Genomic DNA, 21,896 nt, shown 5'->3' on the forward strand with positions numbered 1-21,896 from the left:
CATGTTTACAATGTTTACTGAGGGAATAAATCAAGAGAAGTAGAGTCATTTATATAGACTTCTATACAACCAGAGGAGTCACCCCCTGGTGGTCAGGAGAGAGAATGCAGCTTTAACACATGAAGCATAGACTTCTATACAACCAGAGGAGTCGCCCCCTGGTGGTCATTTTCTCGTAGACTTCTTCTTCTTCTGTGGTTTCTTTGGGCTCTTCAGTGACTCGAGGAACTCTCTCCTGACGGGAGCAGACAGCTGAGACTAATCCTCCGGCCCGGCAGATGCTCGGTGATATCTAGGACAAACTCGGCGGTTTGATCTCTCTCTCAGTCCCTCTCTCTCTTTTTCTCTCTCTCTCTCTCTCTCTCTCTCTCTCTCTCAGTCCCTCTCTCTCTCTCTCTCTCTCTCTCTCTCTCTCTCAGTCCCTCTTTCTCTCTCTCTCTCTCTGTCTCTCTCTCTCAGTCCCTCTCTCTCTCTCTCTCTCTCTCTCTCTCTCTCTCTCTCTCTCTCTCTCTCTCTCTGGATGTAATGTGTAGAGCTGTTGGTGTTTGGTTCAGTAATCCTGGGCTCTTACCCCGAGGCCCACGGAGGCCCTGAGTGTCAGCAACACATTTTTCTCCGCCAGACACACACACACACACACACACACACACACACACACACACACACACACACACACACACACACACACACACACACACACACAGGCAGCATCTATGACACCTCAGAGCTAAATATACGGCGAGGGACAACGACAGGTGACCGGGCTTCTCCACAGACCGGCCCGGACACAGGAGGTCACCGGGTGTGAGTGTGTGTGTGTGTGTGTGTGTGTGTGTGTGTGTGTGTGTGTGTGTGTGTGTGTGTGTGTGTGTGTGTGTGTGGGCGTGGTGTGTGAGCCTCAGGGTCTGATGCTTGTAGACGACCTCGGCTCTTTGTGGACTGATCTCAGATCCAAACGCAACCCAGTTCCTGGGTCCCCCCTCTTCTCTAAGCCAGCTGGTCTGGCTTAATACCACTTCTTCACTTCTTCACCTCTTTACCTCTTTCTTTCTATCTTTCTTTCTATCTTTCTATCTATCTTTCACTCTCTTGTTTTAAAAAAGAGAGAATCCTTTCTTGTTTGACACAAGGGATCGGCTGAGCAGAACCCACAGCTGGAGCTGCTGGGGAACCTTCCAGGTGAAGACGGAACCGGAACCCAAAGGTGAGGGAGAACTTGGAATATTGGAATATTGGAATCTTGCTAAATATTTATGGAGGGAAGAAGAAAACATGCAAACTGAGTTCTGAGTTAGATTAAAGCCAGACCGGTACCGTCTCTGACCACTTGGGGGCAGCAGAAACAAGCTGGAAACACCAGCTGGACTTTTTGTTTTATATTTATTTATTCGACGTGTAGCAGCAACTTTATAATTTATGTTTTTTGGCATTTTTCTGGCCGCTCAACAAATATAAGTCAGATATTCGGTCTCTTTTGTCTGTTTTTGGTCTCCAACACATTCTGTGTAAATATGTCTTTAGTTGCTATATGTTCACCAGCTGGTCTCTGATGCCGATATTCATATGTAGGTATTAATCAGTTAATAATCTTTCTGTCTGTTTCGTTTTGTTTTAAGATAAGTAAACATTTTTAACACTTTTAAACACTTATAATAAAACGTTGCTCGTTTGAGCCCTCTGGTGGTCAAACCATGAAACACGTTGTGTGGACTGTTTGTGTTTGTTATGAAAAGGTTTTTAAATATTTGTCAAATTAATTTAAAACGTGTTTTCTGAACTTAGGTTTTTTGTGAATTAATTATTGAAGCTGGATTTATCTGAATTTTGTCATTTTAAATGCTTTTTAAAATGTGTTTTTACAATTTAAGTCATATTTTCATATTTAATTTACATAAAGCTATTTTTTACTTATGGTGTTAATTAATTATTATATCTCCAGCTTGTGTCATCATTTATGTCTTTAAGTTATTTGAAAATAGAACAAATTACTTTGAATATATTTGGCATTAACTATTAAATGTAAATGTCTATGAGTTTAATGTCAGATCACAGATTATGTATTTAAATTGAATAAATCTGATCCATGAACAGTCATTTTGAAATATTTAGTTTAGTTGAATCAGAAACGGAAATTTGGAGAATTTAAAGAATAATTAAGAAAATGCAGAAGCATTTTTTTTTAAACTCCCTTTTTAATAATATGAAAAACAATAATGAGTCAAAACTTTGTGTTGTTTGTGTCACTACCTGCTATTATAACAGTAATTAAGTAACAGCAGGAATATATTAATGAGTATTATAATTAATGTGAATATTTTTATTCTAAATGTTTCTTGACTCTTTAGTCACATTTCTCTTCTGAGGAAACTTTCCTCCTGAGTTTCAGATAATTAACTTCCGGTTCCGTCCGCTGGGAGGCAGTGTTGAGCCAGTTAGCCTCTGAACCTGTTGAAACGTCACACAACGTTTCATAATTAAAACTCAAAATAAAAGTTCTTCTCAACAACAATTCACTTTTATTGGGTTTATTTTCTTCAACCTTTTTTTTTTTTTCTCCACACAAAATATCTCATATTCTTTTCTTCTGTGTGTGTGTGTGTGTGTGTGTGTGTGTGTGTGTGTGTGTGTGTGTGTGTGTGTGTGTGTGTGTGTGTGTGTGTGTCGTCCAGGTGCTCGCTGACGCGCGTGAGGAGCGCGCGCGCTGCAGAGACTGAACCGCTGGCCGGAGACGCGCAGAGGAAGTCACGCGCAGAGGTGAGCTGCTCTTATGTGCTCGGGACAGCGTGGCTCTACTGTGCGCGCACGTGTGTGTGCGTGTGTATGCGTGTATGTGTGTGTATTTGTGTGTGTGCTGCGGAGCGTGCGGACTGACAACAGGAAAGCAGCGCGGGTCTGCGGGTCTCCTCCTCACACGAGACCGAGCTCTGCGCCCAGAAGCACAACTCTGTCCCCGCTTCTGCGCTTCTTCTCCCCGGAGCTGGAGCTTCTGTCCCCGCTGCTAGAGCTTCTGTCCCCGCTGCTAGAGCTTCTGTCCCCGGCGCTGGAGCTTCTGTCCCCGGCGCTGGAGCTTCTGTCCCCGGCGCTGGAGCTCTGTCCTCGGGCTCGCTGCGCAGCGCGGACCGGTCCGCGGAGCTGGAACACCTTCCGGGCTTTTGGAGCCGCGGTGCCATGTGAGGAATAAGAGTTTAGTTTCTACTGCAACTCGGTAAGGAGGAGACTGAGCTGGAGGAAGAGCTCCGATGGTTCTTTATTATTATTATGGTTATCATCATGCTGTTCTTCAGATATTATTCAGTTTCATCTCTGCTGGGAAAACAACAAAAACAACAAAACAATGCAGCACTTTAACAATGTGAGACCAATAGGGACAATAAGGTGATTGGGTCTATAGAAAAGCACATTATTAAGTATTATTATATAATATAAGGTGATAACGATGTATTAGAATATAATCAGGAGCTTTAATAACAGTAATACTTCTAGACTGCAGATTTAAAGTAGTGTTTTAAAGCAAAAATACATTCCAAAGATTTAGTTTGTGTTTTAAAACATTATTTTATGAACTTTATTTCATTATTTCATATTTAACGATATTAATTTTAGTAACGGCAGGGAATTTGCATTCTGTTAAATGTCAGTTTTTTCCGTAAAAATTAAGTCACCTAAATGTCAGAAATCTGATATATGAGAACAAATATGATGACAAAATAAATCAGAGCCATCAGGAGAGAAAGAGTAAAAGATCCTGAAGTTGACTCAGACAATGAAATCCCTGGATTCCTTTAAAGGGAAGAAATATAGAAACAAGTGAAGATTCTTAGCGGATATTTCTGCATCCATTCTCCCTCAGACATCTAAACTCATGTCATGTTGATGTCTGAGTTCAGCTCGTGAGAAGAGTCTTCTGAAGAGCTGCATGTGTGATGTCATCGGCGGCTGGTGAGCATGTGGTGGTGACTCAACCAAACCACAGCTCCAGCTTCCTCCATCATCATCATCATCATCATCATCATCATCATTATCAGCATCATCATCATGAGCATCATCATCATCAGCAGCAGCAGCAGCAGCGTTGGGTTCTTCAGCGTCGACGTCTCAGACGTCCGAAGACGACCGGCGTCCTGATCCGACGACACGCAGCAGCGTTGGGAATCGGTCCAGCTCTTCCTGCAAAACCTTCTCAACTGGACCTCGTGTTGCCTTCAGGGACCGAACTCTTTGTAGGCTTTGCATTGATTTTTACATCCCGTCATTGCCAACACACGATGGGAGTTTGTGGAACTTTCTCCCGTCTTTGGGGAAGCCGGCGGTCCGAGTTCCTCTCCGTCTGAAGAATCGCTATCGGAGCAAATTTTATATAAACGCCAAGTCGGTGAGACGTCTTCTTGCGTAATTTTACTCGCTGTTTACTATTCGTGGTTTATTCGCTTCATTCACGCTAGACGCGCCGGAGAGGGGGCGTGGCTTATCTCCTCCATAGTTTCTGATTCAACATGGCACCATTGGTGTCATTGGCGTCATTAGTGTCATTGGCGTCATTAGTGTCATTGGTATCATTGGCGTCATTAGCGTCATTGGCGTCATTGCGGTCATTGGCGTCATTGCGGTCATTGGCGTCATTAGTGTCATTGCGGTCATTGGCGTCATTGGCGTCATTGCGGTCATTGGTGTCATTGCGGTCATTGGCGTCATTAGTGTCATTGCGGTCATTGGCGTCATTGGCGTCATTGCGGTCATTGGTGTCAATGCGGTCATTGGCGTCATTAGTGTCATTGGTGTCATTGCGGTCATTGGCGTCATTTGCGTCATTGGCGTCATTGCGGTCATTGGCGTCATTGGCGTCATTGGCGTCATTGGTGTCATTGGCGTCATTGCGGTCATTGGCGTCATTGGCGTCATTGCGGTCATTGGTGTCATTGCGGTCATTGGCGTCATTAGTGTCATTGGTGTCATTGCGGTCATTGGCGTCATTAGCGTCATTGGCGTCATTGCGGTCATTGGCGTCATTGGCGTCATTGGCGTCATTGGTGTCATTGGCGTCATTGCGGTCATTGGCGTCATTAGTGTCATTGGTGTCATTAGCGTCATTGGCGTCATTGCGGTCATTGCGGTCATTGGCGTCATTGGCGTCATTGGCGTCATTGGTGTCATTGGCGTCATTGCGGTCATTGGCGTCATTAGTGTCATTGGCGTCATTAGTGTCATTGGCGTCATTGGCGTCATTGCGGTCATTGGTGTCATTGGCGTCATTGGCGTCATTGGCGTCATTGGCGTCATTGCGGTCATTGGTGTCATTGGTGTCATTGGCGTCATTGGCGTCATTGGCGTCATTGCGGTCATTGGTGTCATTGGTGTCATTGGCGTCATTGGCGTCATTGCGGTCATTGGCATCATTGGCGTCATTGCGGTCATTGGCATCATTGCCGTCATTGCGGTCATTGGCGTCATTGTATTATTGTGTTCTGTTGGAGGCTTCGTGACTGCATTCGGTAACAAGTCAAATAAATATGTTATTTTTATATTATTTTTTTAAATATGAAAAAATAAGTTCACTTCCATGTTTGAGAACGACAAAACGTTGGTTCTGTTGGGGACCATGAAGGGGATCTGACCCCCCCCCCCCGCCACACACACACACACACACACACACAGAGCAGCTGAGGACAGACGCTGACGGCCGTCTCTCTCCGTCTGAAAGTGTTTCGTTGCTTTGGGGTAAAAAGTTCATTCTTTTTCTTCTTCTTATTTTTGGAGCTTCGCTCTGCGGCTATAAATAGCAGCAGGTTTGTTCTCATGAGGGCGAGTCGAGTGGAGATCTGCTGTCATGCTGGAAGAAAAGATTCTACAGACGCAGATTTTCACCGTTTTATGTAATCGTCCTCAAACGTCTCTCGTCTGTTGGGCCTAAAATTCCCTGTTCTTCCTCTTCCTCCTCCTCTTCCTCTTCATGCTGAGTCTAAATTTAAACCTGGTGTGTGTTTTGTTTTCTATTTCCTGAAGCGACGTGTTAAATGGGACTCAGACTTCAGATGTTCTGGTGACGCTCTCCGGCCGGACATGTTGATCAAAGCATGAAGATCCTATGAAACATTTAAAATGCTGAAGCAGAGAACGCTTCCAGCGTCATTGGGGTCAGTTTACTGGTGTTGGTGGTTTAGGTTCTGTTGAGCATCTTCCTTCATCTTCCTTCATCTTCCTTCGGTCCCTCAGTTTAGTCTGAAGGAGCAGGAAACAGGTTCCTCTGTGAGAAATACCACAGAAGAAGAAGAAGAAGAAGAAGAAGAAGAAGAAGAAGAAGAAGAAGAAGAAGAAGAAATTTTAAGAAGAAGAGCATCATTCTACATTATTTTGGTCAAAGTTTTAAACGCTTAGTAAAAAAATGAATAAAAAATAACAGAATTTGACGGTCGTGTTGCGTAAGAAAGATCGTGATTTTAACTTCAAGTATTTTTCCGTAAATTTTAACGTAAAGTTAAAATAAGTCGACTTTGAGTTTTTGTTTCTCGCGGGACTCGAACACCGGTCTCCGAGTGAAAGTCCTGCGAGTTCGTAACGTAACGAACACCAAACAATCTGCAGGTTGCCTTTTTCTAAATATTTTTGATGAAGACAAGCAGCCTTTTCTTCGTATTCCTCTCACGCCTCCTCTTCCTCCTCTTCGTCTTCCTCTTCGACTACTGTGATGACGGCAGAGGGCTGCCAGGGAAACCTGCCGTGTGTGTGTGTGTGTGTGTGTGTGTGTGTGTGTGTGTGTGTACAGTTGACCCGCCAGCTCTTGAGCTCAGAACACGGGTCACACGGCGCCGCACAGGTCGCCTGTAAGCCGGTTCATCTGCTTCTCCTGCAGCAGATGTGTTGACGGCTAATAGAGAACTTCCTCGCAGCATTTAAAGAGGCTGAAGGGCTTTAAAGTGCCGACGGGCGAGAGGTCAGAGGTCAAAGGGTCAGAACCACACGGAGCGACTCGCACACATACACACACATGAGCTTATTGTAACTGGTTCATGAAAGTGACTGATGGAAGAGACGGCCCTTTAGAAGTGGGCTTATAGTTTGTGGATTGACGCCATGAAGCATTTAAGTTCGACTTTTCGGCCGTCGCCATCTTGTTTTTTTTGCAACCAGAAGTGACAAGAGTGGGCGGAGCTAAATACAACGAAAGTTGCCATAAAATACATTTTTAGGGCGTTTTTCTGGCAAGCGGTAAAAACTAAAAAAATTCAGCTTTCAAATGTGGTTTTCTGAAAAACCTCCAGATGTTTTTTTTGTGGCGAAGCCGAGCAGCCTGGTGGTTTCACTTCCTCCTAAACGCACGTGTGTGTGTGTGTGTGTGTGTGTGTGTGTGTGTGTGTGTGTGTGTGTGTGTGTGTGTGTGTGTGCGTGTTTTTAATTTAACCGTAATGTTTATGTTTGTGTGCTTTTTCAAGGAGACGGAGAGTTCTGTGGATTGAAAAGTGAAAAACCGTTGAGGACAAACAAAAGAACCAGAGAAGAAGAAGACGTTTGTGAAGAAGAAGAAGAAGAAGAAGAAGAAGAAGAAGAAGAAGAAGAAGATGGGGAGGAAAAAGATCCAGATCGCTCGGATTATGGACGAACGGAACCGACATGTAAGGAAACAAAACTCACTTAAACGTAAAAATTTCAAACTTCAGGCTTCATTAGCTTCATGCTTCATTAGCTTCATGAGCTTCATTAGCTTAATGAGCTTCATGCTTCATTAGCTTCATGAGCTTCATTAGCTTCATGAGCTTCATTAGCTTCAGGCTTCATGAGCTTCAGGCTTCATGAGCTTCAGGCTTCATTAGCTTCAGGCTTCATGAGCTTCAGGCTTCATGAGCTTCAGGCTTCATGAGCTTCAGGCTTCATTTGCTTCAGGTTTCATTAGCTTCAGGCTTCATGAGCTTCAGGCTTCATTAGCTTCATTAGCTTCAGGCTTCATGAGCTTCAGCCTTCATTAGCTTCATTAGCTTCAGGCTTCATTAGCTTCATTAGCATCAGGCTTCATTAGCTTCAGACTTTGTTAGCTTCAGGCTTCATGAGCTTCATTAGCTTCAGCCTTCACTAGCTTTAGGCTTCATTAGCTTCATTTGCGTCAGGCTTCATTAGCATCATACTTTGTTAGCTTCAGGCTTCATGAGCTTCATTAGCTTCAGCCTTCATTAGCTTCAGGCTTCATTAGCTTCATTAGCATCAGACTTTGTTAGCTTCAGGCTTCATTAGCTTCATTAGCTTCAGGTCTGTAGTTGTTCAAAAACGCTGCTGAGAAACACAGAGTGAAAATATGGCGGGAAATGATGAGACCAGATGTCTTTAAATCAACCATATATGAATCCAGCAACATGTTATTGTTCTATTTATTGTGCGCTGTCCGACTTTACAAATAGATTTTATATTTGATAAAATATTAAACCTATTTTGATTTGTGGTTTCCCTCTCATCTGATTTAGTGAATAACCGTTAGATGCAGTTCTCTTCTTCTTTGTCTAAACCTTTCAGCTCAAACTTCAGACTCACCAACACAACACCAGCTTCCTCACGCTGCAGATGTCATGTGACTCGCCGGCTCAGTGCGGAGATGACTTATTGTCAATGAGGGCTTGTGTGTGTGTGTGTGTGTGTGTGTGTGTGTGTGTGTGTGTGTGTGTGTGTGTGTGTGTGTGTGTGTGTGTGTGTGTGTGTGTGAACACTCAAGTCTTATCTGGGGGAGCGGTTCCTCCACTTCCTGTTTTGACAGGAAGTAGAGGAACATGTGCTTCCTGACCCCGGTTAGCGGGCAAGGGTCTGACTCCGTCACTGGACTGCTTGATGCCGTACGCATGTTTATGATGCTTCATCTTTGAAGACTGGTTTTAAACTACAATGCTGCTTATTATAACGTTGCTCACATTACAAACTCTTACAACTTAATTGCAGACATATTGGAAGAATATCACAATAAATAAAAAAAGGTCCAACAAACAAACAAAGCAATCAGACGATCAGTTTGGAATCAAACCTTCGGGCTAATTACACTTATTTAGCAGAGAATATGAAGCTGAAACTCAGATTTTAACCCCAGCTGTGAACATAAACATCCATCTGAGTGACTTCCTGCTTCAGTGCTTCAGCGTCGACCGTCAGTGTTTACAGAAGCGCCCACGCAGTCTTTTCTGAGCAATGAGGAATTATTTTTACACATCATTTTCAGAAATAAAAGGAACTGGCACAAAATACAAGTCGTGATTCACAGTTTCCTCCGACTTCAGGCTAGTTTCCTTTATTCCAGTGGAGTATTGAAAATCCATCAGCCGGCTCTTGAAACCTTCGTGAGGCAAAGATCCGTCACGATGAACGCGTGCCGTGCGTGTAGCTTAATTATTCACATGTGTTTAGCTTCATTATTTACATGTGTTTAGCTTAATTATTCACATGTGTTTAGCTTCAATATTCACGTGTGTTTAGCTTAATTATTCACGTGCGTTTAGCTTAATTATTTACGTGCGTTTAGCTTAATTATTTACGTGCGTGTAGCTTAATTATTCACGTGCGTTTAGCTTAAATATTCATGTGCGTTTAGCTTAATTATTTACGTGCGTTTAGCTTAATTATTCACGTGCGTTTAGCTTAATTATTTACGTGCGTGTAGCTTAATTATTCACGTGCGTTTAGCTTAAATATTCACGTGCGTTTAGCTTAATTATTCACGTGCGTTTAGCTTAATTATTCACATGTGTTTAGCTTAATTATTTACATGTGTTTAGCTTAATTATTTACGTGCGTTTAGCTTAATTATTCACATGTGTTTAGCTTAATTATTTACATGTGTTTAGCTTAATTATTCACATGCGTTTAGCTTAATTATTTACGTGCGTTTAGCTTAATTATTCACGTGCGTTTAGCTTAATTATTCACGTGCGTTTAGCTTAATTATTCACGTGCGTTTAGCTTCAATATTCACGTGCGTTTAGCTCAATCATTCACGTGCGTTTAGCTTAATTATTTACATGTGTTTAGCTTAATTATTTACGTGTGTTTAGCTTAATTATTTACATGTGTTTAGCTTCATTATTCACGTGTGTTTAGCTTCATTATTTACATGTGTTTAGCTTCATTATTTACATGTTTAGCTTAATTATTCACATGCGTTTAGCTTCATTATTTACATGTGTTTAGCTTAATTATTCACATGCGTTTAGCTTCAATATTCACGTGCGTTTAGCTTAATTATTCACGTGCGTTTAGCTTAATTATTTACGTGCGTTTAGCTTAATTATTTACGTGCGTGTAGCTTAATTATTCACGTGCGTTTAGCTTAAATATTCAGGTGCGTTTAGCTTAATTATTCACGTGCGTTTAGCTTCAATATTCACGTACGTTTAGCTTAATTATTCACGTGCGTTTAGCTTAATTATTCACATGTGTTTAGCTTAATTATTTACATGTGTTCAGCTTTATTATTTACGTGCGTTTAGCTTAATTATTCACATGTGTTTAGCTTAATTATTTACATGTGTTTAGCTTAATTATTCACATGCGTTTAGCTTAATTATTTACGTGCGTTTAGCTTAATTATTCACGTGCGTTTAGCTTCAATATTCACGTGCGTTTAGCTCAATCATTCACATGCGTTTAGCTTAATTATTTACATGTGTTTAGCTTAATTATATACGTGTGTTTAGCTTAATTATTTACATGTGTTTAGCTTCATTATTCACGTGTGTTTAGCTTCATTATTTACATTTGTTTAGCTTAATTATTTACGTGTGTTTAGCTTAATTATTCACGTGCGTTTAGCTTCTTTATTCACTTGCGTTTAGCTTCATGATTCACGTGCGTTTAGCTACATTATTCACGTGCGTTTAGCTTCATGATTCACGTGCGTTTAGCTTCATTATTCACGTGCGTTTAGCTTCATTATTCACGTGTGTTTAGCGTCATTATTCACGTGCGTTTAGCTTCATTATTCACGTGCGTTTAGCTTCTTTATTCACGTGTGTTTAGCTTCATTATTCACGTGCGTTTAGCTTCTTTATTCACGTGCGTTTAGCTTCTTTATTCACGTGTGTTTAGCTTCATTATTCACGTGCGTTTAGCTTCTTTATTCACTTGCGTTTAGCTTCATGATTCACGTGCGTTTAGCTTCATGATTCACGTGCGTTTAGCTTCATGATTCACGTGCGTTTAGCTTCATGATTCACGTGCGTTTAGCTTCATTATTCACGTGTGTTTAGCTTCTTTATTCACGTGCGTTTAGCTTCTTTATTCACGTGCGTTTAGCTTCTTTATTCACGTGCGTTTAGCTTCTTTATTCACGTGCGTTTAGCTTCTTTATTCACGTGCGTTTAGCTTCATTATTCACGTGTGTTTAGCTTCTTTATTCACGTGCGTTTAGCTTCTTTATTCACGTGCGTTTAGCTTCATTATTCACGTGCGTTTAGCTTCTTTATTCACGTGTGTTTAGCTTCATGATTCACGTGCGTTTAGCTTCATTATTCACGTGTGTTTAGCTTCTTTATTCACGTGCGTTTAGCTTCTTTATTCACGTGCGTTTAGCTTCTTTATTCACGTGCGTTTAGCTTCTTTATTCACGTGCGTTTAGCTTCATTATTCACGTGCTTTTAGCTTCATTATTCACGTCATTATTAGACTTCATCCTCTGGTGACCAGCAATGTCAGTAAAACAATAGTTATAGAGATATTTCAGTCTGAACCACACGTGTCGACCTCATGGTGAAGCTTCAGGAGAAAATCAGTAGGCCTCATCCTCTGGGGATCATGAATGTCTGTTAGCTGCACATTTCATGACAATACATCCAATAATTGTTTGGAGATTCCAATAAAAGCCATACATGTGAAAGAGGAAAAGTCAGAGGATCATATACGTCAACATGATTCATCCCCTGGGGACCATGAATGTTTACATAAACATAAACAGCAACAAAAGTCCCCGTGATGCTGTTCTAGTTCAAAGCTCCAGAATGACTTTAGATCTGAATCCTCACATGAAGACGTTTCTCTTCCTGCTCCCCAGGTGACGTTCACCAAGCGTAAGTTCGGGCTGATGAAGAAGGCGTACGAGCTGAGCGTGTTGTGCGACTGCGAGATCGCGCTCATCATCTTCAACAGCACCAACAAGCTGTTCCAGTACGCCAGCACCGACATGGACAAAGTACTGCTGAAGTACACGGAGTACAACGAGCCGCACGAGAGCCGGACCAACGCCGACATCGTGGACGTGAGGAACACACACACACACACACACACACACACACAAACACACACACACACAAACACACACACATGCACACACACAAACACATGAACTTTTGCTGGTTTTTCCATGTTTTTATTTTATTATACTTAATAAACATTAGTCCACTAATTGATTGAATCAATCGGCAAAATTATTCAGATTATTGATTGGTGGTTAGTTTACCATTTCAAATATTCTATGATAATTCTATGACAATAAACTGAATATTTTACATTTTTAGACCGTAAATAATATTTTAAATGTAAACTTTCTGATTTTCTTCACGTTCTTTGGGTGCAAATACAAATCTGTTGGGTTGTAATGAACACATGAACAACAGGTGTGTTGATGGCACCTGAGCGGTTCCCTCCACGCCGCCGGTCACACGGCCTCCTGGCTGACGCCCCCGTCACAACCTGTAATCTTCGGTAATCTCCCACAATCCCGTTCACCTCGTTACTGAAATCCGTCTTCATCGGTTTATCCGGCGTGTGAACGAGCGGCTTATTTACTTCCTCCTGTTGGTGGAGGAGAATGTTTATTTAAAATAACGTCTATGTCTTTATTTATTATTATTTACCTATGTTGGGCCATCATAGGTATAGAATGAAAATATTACGAAAATAATTTCCGAGATTACAGACAATATTCAAGCATTTCTCTCGCAGATTTACGAGAAAAAAAGAGAATATTCTCTGAGGTGAAAGTGGTAAATTAACGAGAGAAAAAAACGCAAATGTACGCAAACGCACACAGACACACACAGTCAGCCATTTTGTATAACACAAGCTAGCTTCATGCTAGGAATCCAATTCACGTCTCTTCCTCCTTCACAAGAGAACAGTCTGCTGCTTCGCAACGCGTTTCACACTTTTTAGGGAAACGGCCGGTTGAATGTGCTGATAGCGCTGTGGGAGGAGATACTCTGCAAGGTTTTGTGGGACTATGATTATTAGATATTATATAGAAGAATTTTCCTTATTAACGTTGTAAATTTACAAGAAAACAAACTCGGGGAAAACATTTTTAGAAGTAAAAGTTAAGTACAGATTCTTTTTTTGTCAAAGAAAAGTTGAAACGTTTTTTTTTCCGTTTTTTTATTTCCAAAACAACTTTATGATCACGCTGATGCAGTCAAGATGGCCGCCGACTTTGTGGAATAAATCATCAGATATGAGATCAAAGTGTGTGTGTGTGTGTGTGTGAACAATCACACACACACACACACACACACACACGTGATCACAGCATGATTCATTCATCTGGTAGCGTTTGAAGCTCGGCCAACACGCTGCTCTTAATCTGACTGCTCTCTGATTGGATGATGAGGGATCCTCAACATGTGAGACCTGTTGGGAGATTCACCACCAGCACATGTCTCCACGCCACAAGGTCACGCTCACCACTCAGAGGTCACGCTCGCCGCTCAGAGGTCACGCTCACCACTCAGAGGTCACGCTCACCACTCAGAGGTCACGCTACGTGTTAGCGGCCGAGCAGCGAGACGGACATGAATCTGATGAAGCGTGGAGCTGCAGCAGGCCGTGGTTAGCCTAGCTTAGCATTAAGGCTAGCTGTCTTTATGCTAAGCTAAATGCTCAATATAAGACAAGATGGAACTTCTCGTGCCAGAGTTTCAATAAAGATCACAACAGAGGAGTAGAATATTAATATACACATATATGATGTATGTGCTGATTCTTTCCTTTGTGGTTTTGTGTTTTAAAACTTGAGAAACACTTTACGTTGAGGTACTTGTACTCATACTACTTCTACTACTTTCTACTTTCATCCGACAGCTTTAGTTTCTCCACAGATTCAAAGTTTATGAAAACATATTTTACTCATAAATTTCAGATGGTAAATAAAGACGAGGACAGAAAAAAGAAAAAGAATTTCAGTTTGTTTTCATGAAGAAGCTGTGAAAAGAAAAATCTGCCCGACAGGAATTTAGTAGAAGAGAGGCTCCTTTGTTTTGTGTGTGTGTGTGTGTGTGTGTGTGTGTGTGTGTGTGTGTGTGTGTGTGTGTGGTAGCAGCATATTGTACTGTTGGTTCAGTCTGGGAACCTTCTGCTATTTATACAACTGAGGAGTTCTGCATTCCTCACTCCGTTAACCTTATTCTGTGTGTGTGTTTTATTGAAAATCTGTTTCTAATCTGAAACACACACACACACACACACACACACACACACACACACACACACACACACACACACACACTCCCGCATGTGTCTCAGTTCCTTTGTGTTGGCTGCGTTCCTTCCCAGCTAAATGGCTGGAAACCGGTAGTGGTCTAAAAATAACCCAGTACACAGCTAAGAATAGCCATCACTGGTGTGTGTGTGTGTGTGTGTGTGTGTGTGTGTGTGTGTGTGTGTGTGTGTGTGTGTGTGTGTGTGTGGAGGAAAATGAGGAGAGACGTTCTTCACCACAGCCTCCTTCCTTCTTTCCCCGTCATGACCAGTCTGACCCGTTCAGAGCGTCTCACCACAGAGGAGGAGATGTTATGATTATTATTATTTCATTTTAAACAGAAGTTTAGCCCTCTGAAGCCCTTCAAAATAAAAGTCCTCTGGAACAGGCACCACCAGGACTAGAAGTGGAACACGTCTTCAGAGCAGACAGCTCAGTTATGATGACATCACTCTTTAAAAACACAAATAACAGAGTGACATTTATTTCATATTTTATTTTACAAAAATTGGCAAATGATATGACATTGTTTTAAAGTGTAAAGGAGTTATATTTATTGATCTATTAACATGTTTCAGCCTCTCAGGTGAATCATCATGACGTCATAGTTTCACTGAGGAGTTTCATGTCTTTACTTCTGATTAGAGTCAACGGATTATTTTAAATGAGACGTAAGGAATTAAATAAAATGTTTTAAAGCTTTGATTTGGCTCGTTCATCACACATGACGCGTTCAAGGACCGTTGGAAAGATCAAAATCTGATCTAACAACTGAAATAAGTTAACTTATGTCGGAGTCTGTTGGTGGAACTCAGACGATTAAAAGAAGCGACGTCGTTTGTGGATGTTTTGAAGATAGAGACACACACACACACACACACACACACACACACACACACACACACACACACACTCACGCACAGCTTCATCTGAGGAGGAGGAAGAGACCACCCACGGAAAAATGTGGCCAGTTTAAGGAAGTGAAACTGTAAAAAGAAATAACTATATCTGTGGTGAAGGAGGGCTGCTATGATGCTATGGGTCCTCCTCCCTTCCTCCTCTTCCTCCTCTTCCTCCTCCTCCCTCTCCAGCTGTCTGCAGGAAGCTGTTCAAACCCCCTGCCCCCCCCCCCCCCTCCACCACACACACACATTCCAGTGGTTTAAAGTGACATCACAGTATTTGACTTTAGAAGTCTAACCTGAAGAGGAGGAGACCGAAACAGAGCTGAAAGAGAGAAAACAGTCAATGTTTTGACACACACACACACACACACACACAACGAGAAGTGTGTGTGTGTGTGTGTGTGTGTGTATGTGTGTGTTTTAATAGACAGAGACAGACTGAGGGAGTGACGAGAAACGCTGCGGAGCAAAAATAGCCTTCTACGGCCATCGCTCCGGGAGCCACGCTGGTATTGGTGGTCGCTGCCTCCACTCTTCCTCCTCCTCTTCCTCCTCTTCCTCCCCTTCCTCCTCCTCCTCTTCCTCCCCTTCCTCCTCCTCCTCCTCCTCCTCCTCCTCCTCCTCTTCTCCTCTCACCCGAGACCTTCCCTTCCCCTCCCTTCTCTCTGAAGCCAAACAGGTGGACATGACTGGGATGAGTGGGATAGCTGTGTGTGTGTGTGTGTGTGTGTGTGTGTGTGTGTGTGTGTGTGTGTGTGTGTGTGTGTGTGTGTGTGCGCGCGTGCGTGTGTGTGTGTGTGTGTGTGTGTGCGTGTGTGTGTGTGTGCGTGTGTGTGTGTGTGTGGTACAGTATGTGGGTTTGGCTCTCAGTCGTCTGCTTCAGCACATCACAGCCCATTAGTCCTGTCACTGCAACACACACACACACACACACACACACACACACACACACACACACACACATGTTTTGAATCAATAATCATAATATGTAAAGTAACTAAAGTTATTAAATATATTTACTGCAGTGAAAGGTACAATAGAAATACTCGAGACAGATTTGAGGTATTAGTACTTCCCTTAAGTACTACAGTACTACTGCGGTGATCTCTGGTCAGACGGCGCCCTCTAGTGGTGGAGTCAGACATATTTCATCTTAAACATGACTGAGTTATTGATCGCTATATTAGCATCAAAATATACTTATAGTGAAGCCTTAGAGTACACAATACGCAGAATAGTATATATAATATTATTGATCATAATTATTGATGCATTAATGTGTGTGTGTATAAACTGCCATTGAATATATAATACATCATTTATTAGTTGATTATATTTTTGTTTTAATAATCTGAATGAAGTTATATAATATATGCAGTAAAAAGTACGGTTATAAAATGGAAGAAGAAAAAGTAAAGTACCGTAATATTAATATTGTACTGAAGTTCAGTATTTGAGTTTCTTTCATCGCTGTAGTTCTAATTATGTTTGTGACGTATTTTAATGCTTTTGTACTTTGATTTAAATAAATACTACCTCACAGTACAATAATACTACATGTATGTGTTACATTGTGTGTTCTTCTGACTTTATAGACTTATAGACAGAAGTTTGTCATATTAAACACTTTTATTTATTATTATTATTATTATTTTATACAACAAACATTGTTCTGATTGTTTTTCTTTACAAAACCTCAAGATTTGTGCTTAAAAAACAACAACAAAGAATTGTTGATGTATTTGAACTCATCCATTGTGTGTGTGTGTGTGTGTGTGTGTGTGTGTGTGTGTGTGTGTGTGTGTGTGTGTGTGTGTGTTGTCTCCTCAGACGCTGCGTAAGAAGGGGCTAAACGGCTGCGACAGCCCCGACATCGAGGCCGACGACTCTGCGGGTCAGAGCCCAGAGTCCGACGACAAGTACCGCAAAATCAACGAGGACATCGACCTGATGATCAACCGGCAGAGGATCTGTGTACGTCCCTTTATGTATAAATACACACATACATGCATACATATATACATATATATACACATGCACATGAGGAGCTGAACGCCCCTCCGCCCTGCAGGGTCTGCTCCCCTCCAGCTACGACATGGGCGGGTCCCTCCCTCCCAGTGCTCCCAGTGGGCTGCTGTACTCTGGGATCAACTGTGGGCTCGGAAACCACAACCTGCTGCCGGCCGCCCACCTGCAGAGGAACCTGTCGCCTCAGAGGCCGCCCAGCACCGGTGAGGAGGCTCCTCCTCTTCCTCCTCTTCTTCTTCTTTTTTTTTTTCTCTCTCTCTCTCTCTCTCTCTCTCTCTCTCTCTCTCTCTCTCTCTCTCTCTCTTTATATATATTAAAGGTTTTATTCCAGTAAACTAAAAAACATGTATGTGTCTGTAGGACTGATGAGCTCTGACCTGCAGACTGTGGTCTCCAGTGTGGGTAAGACTTCATGTATTATTATTTATTATTCACTTCATTAAGACCATTTATTCACTTTATTAAGACCATTTATTCACTTTATTAAGACTTTATTTATTCACTTTATTAAGACTTTATTTATTCACTTTATTAAGACTTTATTTATTCACTTTGTTAAGACCATTTATTCACTTTATTAAGACCATTTATTCACTTTATTAAGACCATTTATTCACTTTATTAAAGACCAGTTATTCACTTTATTAAGACTTTATTTTTTCACTTTGTTAAGACCATTTATTCACTTTATTAAGACCATTTATTCACTTCATTAAGACCATTTATTCACTTTATTAAGACTTTATTTATTCACTTTGTTAAGACCATTTATTCACTTCCAAGAAAACTACTTCAATGTTCTTTCTTCTCCTGAAGAAAACCAACGAGAAACGAAGAGCGAAACGGATCTATTTTACTAATACAAATATTACAAGGAAATTACAAGCCATTTGTGCCACATTTCCACCTGATAGCTTCATGAAATCGATGACATCATAATAATAATTTAAACTTTTATAGCGCTTCTCTAGGTACACAAAGAGGCTTCACACTGGGGACAAGAGAGACAGACAAAGGAAACAAGACAGACGTGCAAAGACGAAACAAACATTTCATAAATCTGTATTGTAAATGTGTAAATGTGTACATGCAGGAAACAGCAGCTACAGCCAGCACTGCTCCTCCCCGGGCCTCATGTCTCCAGGAGGCGTGTCCAGGATGCAGGACAAGAGTCCTCCCATGAGCCTGAGCCGGAAGCCCGACCTGCGGACCCTGATGCCGCCCACCAACAACAACAACAACAACAAGTGCAGCACCCTGCCGCCCATCGTGAGTTAGCTCCTCCCCCTGCCGCCCATCGTGAGCTAGCTCCTCCCTCTGCCGCCCATCGTGAGCTAGCTCCTCCCCCTGCCGCCCATCGTGAGCTAGCTCCTCCCTCTGCCGCCCATCGTGAGCTAGCTCCTCCCCCTGTGGCCTCACTGTGAGTTAGCTCCTCCCCCTGTGGCTCTCTACGCTCTTTGTTTACATCAGCTCACTGTGAGTTAGCTCCTCCCCCTTTGTCTCACTGTGAGTTAGCTCCTTCTACTGTCGGCTCACTGTGACTTAGCTCCTCCCCTTGTCGGCTCACTGTGAGTTAGCTCCTCCCCTTGTCGGCTCACTGTGAGTTAGCTCCTCCCCCTGTCGGTTAACTGTGTGTTAGCTCCTCCTCTTGTCAGCTCATTGTGAGTTAGCTCCTCCCCCTGTCGGTTACCTGTGTGTTAGCTCCTCCCCTTGTCAGCTCATTGTGAGTTAGCTCCTCCCTCTGTTGGTTAACTGTCCTCTTGTGTTCTCACGCTGCGTCCAGTGTGAGGACTTTGATCTGATGCTGGTGAGTACTGCAAGAGTGTGTACAGTACAACATCTGTGTACTGTGTACTGGAGGGTCAGATTCTTTGGTACAGAAGTATTATGAGTATTAGTATTATGAGTATGAGCATTATGAGCATTGTACGTGTAACAACAATGCGCCTCCTCTCCAGAACCAGAGGATCAATCACTCTCAGACGGCCCAGACGTTGTCGTCTCCGGTGGTTTCTCTCTCTGGTCCGACTCTTCCTGCTCAGCTGATGGGCGGGTACCCGTCTCCTCTCTCCTCCTCCTACGGCACAGGTGAGGACGCACAACTACAAAACAACAAACTACACTACCATTTATGTTCCATGATGGTACTTATATACTACATTTCAACCTCCTATACTGTGATTATAATTATACTTTTACAGCATACAATGACCTCCAGCATCATAATTTATGAGATCATCTTAGAATAACGTATTTATTCAGTGTGGCGGTATCTCCTCCCACAGCGTGATCAGCACATGCGTCAAAATACATGAAAACGTGCGAGTTCGCCCAACCAGTCTACATGTGCTTTGTAGACTTGGAGAAGGCCTTCGACCGGGTCCTCAGGGTTTTTGTGGGGGGTTCTGTGGGAGTATGGGGTGCTGGACCCGTTGGCACGGGCCATCCGGTCTCTGTACTGCAGTAGGAGCTGTGTTCGTATCCTCGGTAGTAAGTCAGACACGTTCCCGGTGGGTGTTGGCCTCCGCCAGGGCTGCCCTTTATCACCGGTCCTGTTCCTGACTTTCATGGACAGGATATCTAGGCGCAGCCAGGGGGCAGAGAGGATCCGGTTCGGGGGTCTCGGGATCACCTCTCTGCTGTTCGCGGATGATGTGGTCCTGTTTGCCTCCTCGGACCGTGACCTCCAGCATTCACTGGGGCGTTTAGCAGCCGAGTGTGAAGCGGCAGGGATGAGAGTTAGCACCTCCAAATCTGAGGCCATGGTGCTCTGCCGGAAACCGGTGGATTGCTCCCTCCAGGTGGGGACAAACTGCCTACCCCAAGCGAAGGAGTTCAAGTATCTCGGGGTCTTGTTCACGAGTGAGGGTAAGGTGGAGCGGGAGATCGACAGACGGATCGGTGCGGCTGCAGCAGTAAAACAGGCGCTGTACCGGTCCGTCCTGGTGAAGAGGAGCTGAGCCGGAAGGCGAAGCTCTCCATTAACTGGTCGGTCTATGTTCCAACCCTCACCTATGGTCACGAACTCTGGGTCGTGACCGAAAGAACGAGGTCTCTGATACAGGCGGCCGAAATGAGCTTCCTCCGCAGGGTGGCCGGGCTCAGCCTTAGAGATAGGGTAAGGAGCTCGGACATCAGGAGGAGCTTGGAGTCGAGTCGCTGCTCCTTCGTGTCGAAAGGAGTCAGCTGAGGTGTTCAGCATCTAGTCAGGATGCCTCCTGGACGCCTCCCATTAGAGGTTTTCAGGCACGTCCAACTGGTAGGAGGAAGACCGAGGACACGAGGGATTATATCTCCCGGCTGGCCTTGGAAGCCTGGGTCGGCCTGCTGAACCTGCTGCTGCCGCGACCCAACCCCGGATAAGCGGCTGATAATGGATGGATGTTATATATATATTTTGCGACGTCTTACGGCAGTAGTCGCCACACCATCTAAATTTCTTGCGAAATGTTCTAGTTTCAAATCTTGTTTCCTTGTCGTTTCCTCAGAGTTCTCCCTCAGCAGCGACCTCTCCTCTCTGTCCGGGTTCGGGGGTTCTGGTCTCGGGTCGGTATCCAGCTGGCAGCAGCAGCAGATCCAGAATCTGCAGCACTCGGCACCCGGACACATGGGGTGAGTACCTTTTTGAGGAAGGGGGCGGGAAACACACACGTGTCAATCAAAGGAAGCATAGAACCTAAGCTCCTCCCTCTCGTCCTCCAGGACCTTGTGTCAGAACTCCAACCTGAACCTCCACCCGAACCTGCACATCAAGTCCGAGCCGGCCTCCCCTCCCAGGGATCGGGGCGTCGGCATGATGGGCGGCGCCGGGGGGCTCGTCGGCGGTTGCGTGACGGCAGGCGGCTACTCCGCCTCCTCCGCCGCCGGCCGCTCGCCCGGCGACAGCGCGTCCAGCTGCGGGAGCTCGTACGAGGGCAGCGAGGAGCGCGAGGAGCACCACTTCCTGCTCCAGCCGCTGGCCAATCACGAGGAGCGCCACAGCCCGTCAGTCAAGCGCATGAGGCTGTCGGAGGGGTGGGCCACATGATGGGGGGGGCCACATGATGGGGGGGGCACATGATGGGGGCCACATGATGGGGGCCACATGATGGGGGCCACATGATGGGGGGGCCACATGATGGGGGGGGCCACATGATGGGGGGGGCACATGATGGGGGGGGGCACATGATGGGGGCCACATGATGGGGGGGGCACATGATGGGGGGGCCACATGATGGGGGGGGCACATGATGGGGGCCACATGATGGGGTGGGGGGCACATGATGGGGGCCGGGAGTAAAAGTTACCTTATAGTGTTATTATTATTATTATTATTATTATAATTATTATTATCATATTCTTCTTGTACTGAGTGGGTGTGGTTCTGTGTAATGGTAACGTGTGAAAGGGGGCGGAGTCAAACCGTTTCTATAAGAATACAGTGACGTTCTGCTGTATTTGAACATGTACTGCAGATGTGTGCACGAGAGGAAGTACTTCTGGTACACCGGGCATACCGGGTATCAATAAGTAGTACATGCGTACTACTTATTGAC

At 43.8% G+C, this 21,896-nt stretch overlaps 1 protein-coding gene across 2 annotated transcripts; it reads left to right on the plus strand.

Annotated features, from left to right (window-relative positions):
* Positions 1 to 1,003: 1,003 nt before the first annotated feature.
* Positions 1,004 to 21,388, plus strand: LOC306751272 (myocyte-specific enhancer factor 2C-like; the record flags this gene model as incomplete). 2 transcript variants are annotated; one of them, XM_079234832.1, is made up of 11 exons in its annotated part: positions 1,004 to 1,204; positions 2,670 to 2,754; positions 7,428 to 7,607; positions 12,011 to 12,214; positions 17,164 to 17,307; positions 17,405 to 17,564; positions 17,722 to 17,763; positions 18,455 to 18,630; positions 19,320 to 19,449; positions 20,850 to 20,973; positions 21,064 to 21,388. In XM_079234832.1, the coding sequence occupies exons 3-11, from the start codon at positions 7,554 to 7,556 to the stop codon at positions 21,386 to 21,388; spliced, it is 1,359 nt and encodes a 452-aa protein (XP_079090958.1). In that variant the 5' UTR covers positions 1,004 to 1,204; positions 2,670 to 2,754; positions 7,428 to 7,553. The 2 variants fall into 2 exon arrangements, with proteins under 2 accessions (XP_079090958.1, XP_079090959.1); XM_079234833.1 differs by lacking the exons at positions 1,004 to 1,204; positions 2,670 to 2,754 and adding an exon at positions 3,059 to 3,205.
* Between the last annotated feature and the right edge of the window lie 508 nt (positions 21,389 to 21,896).

The sequence above is a fragment of the Taurulus bubalis genome (genome assembly GCF_910589615.1).
Source record: "Taurulus bubalis genome assembly, chromosome: 19".
In the NCBI taxonomy this organism is placed as follows: Eukaryota; Metazoa; Chordata; class Actinopteri; order Perciformes; family Cottidae; genus Taurulus; species Taurulus bubalis.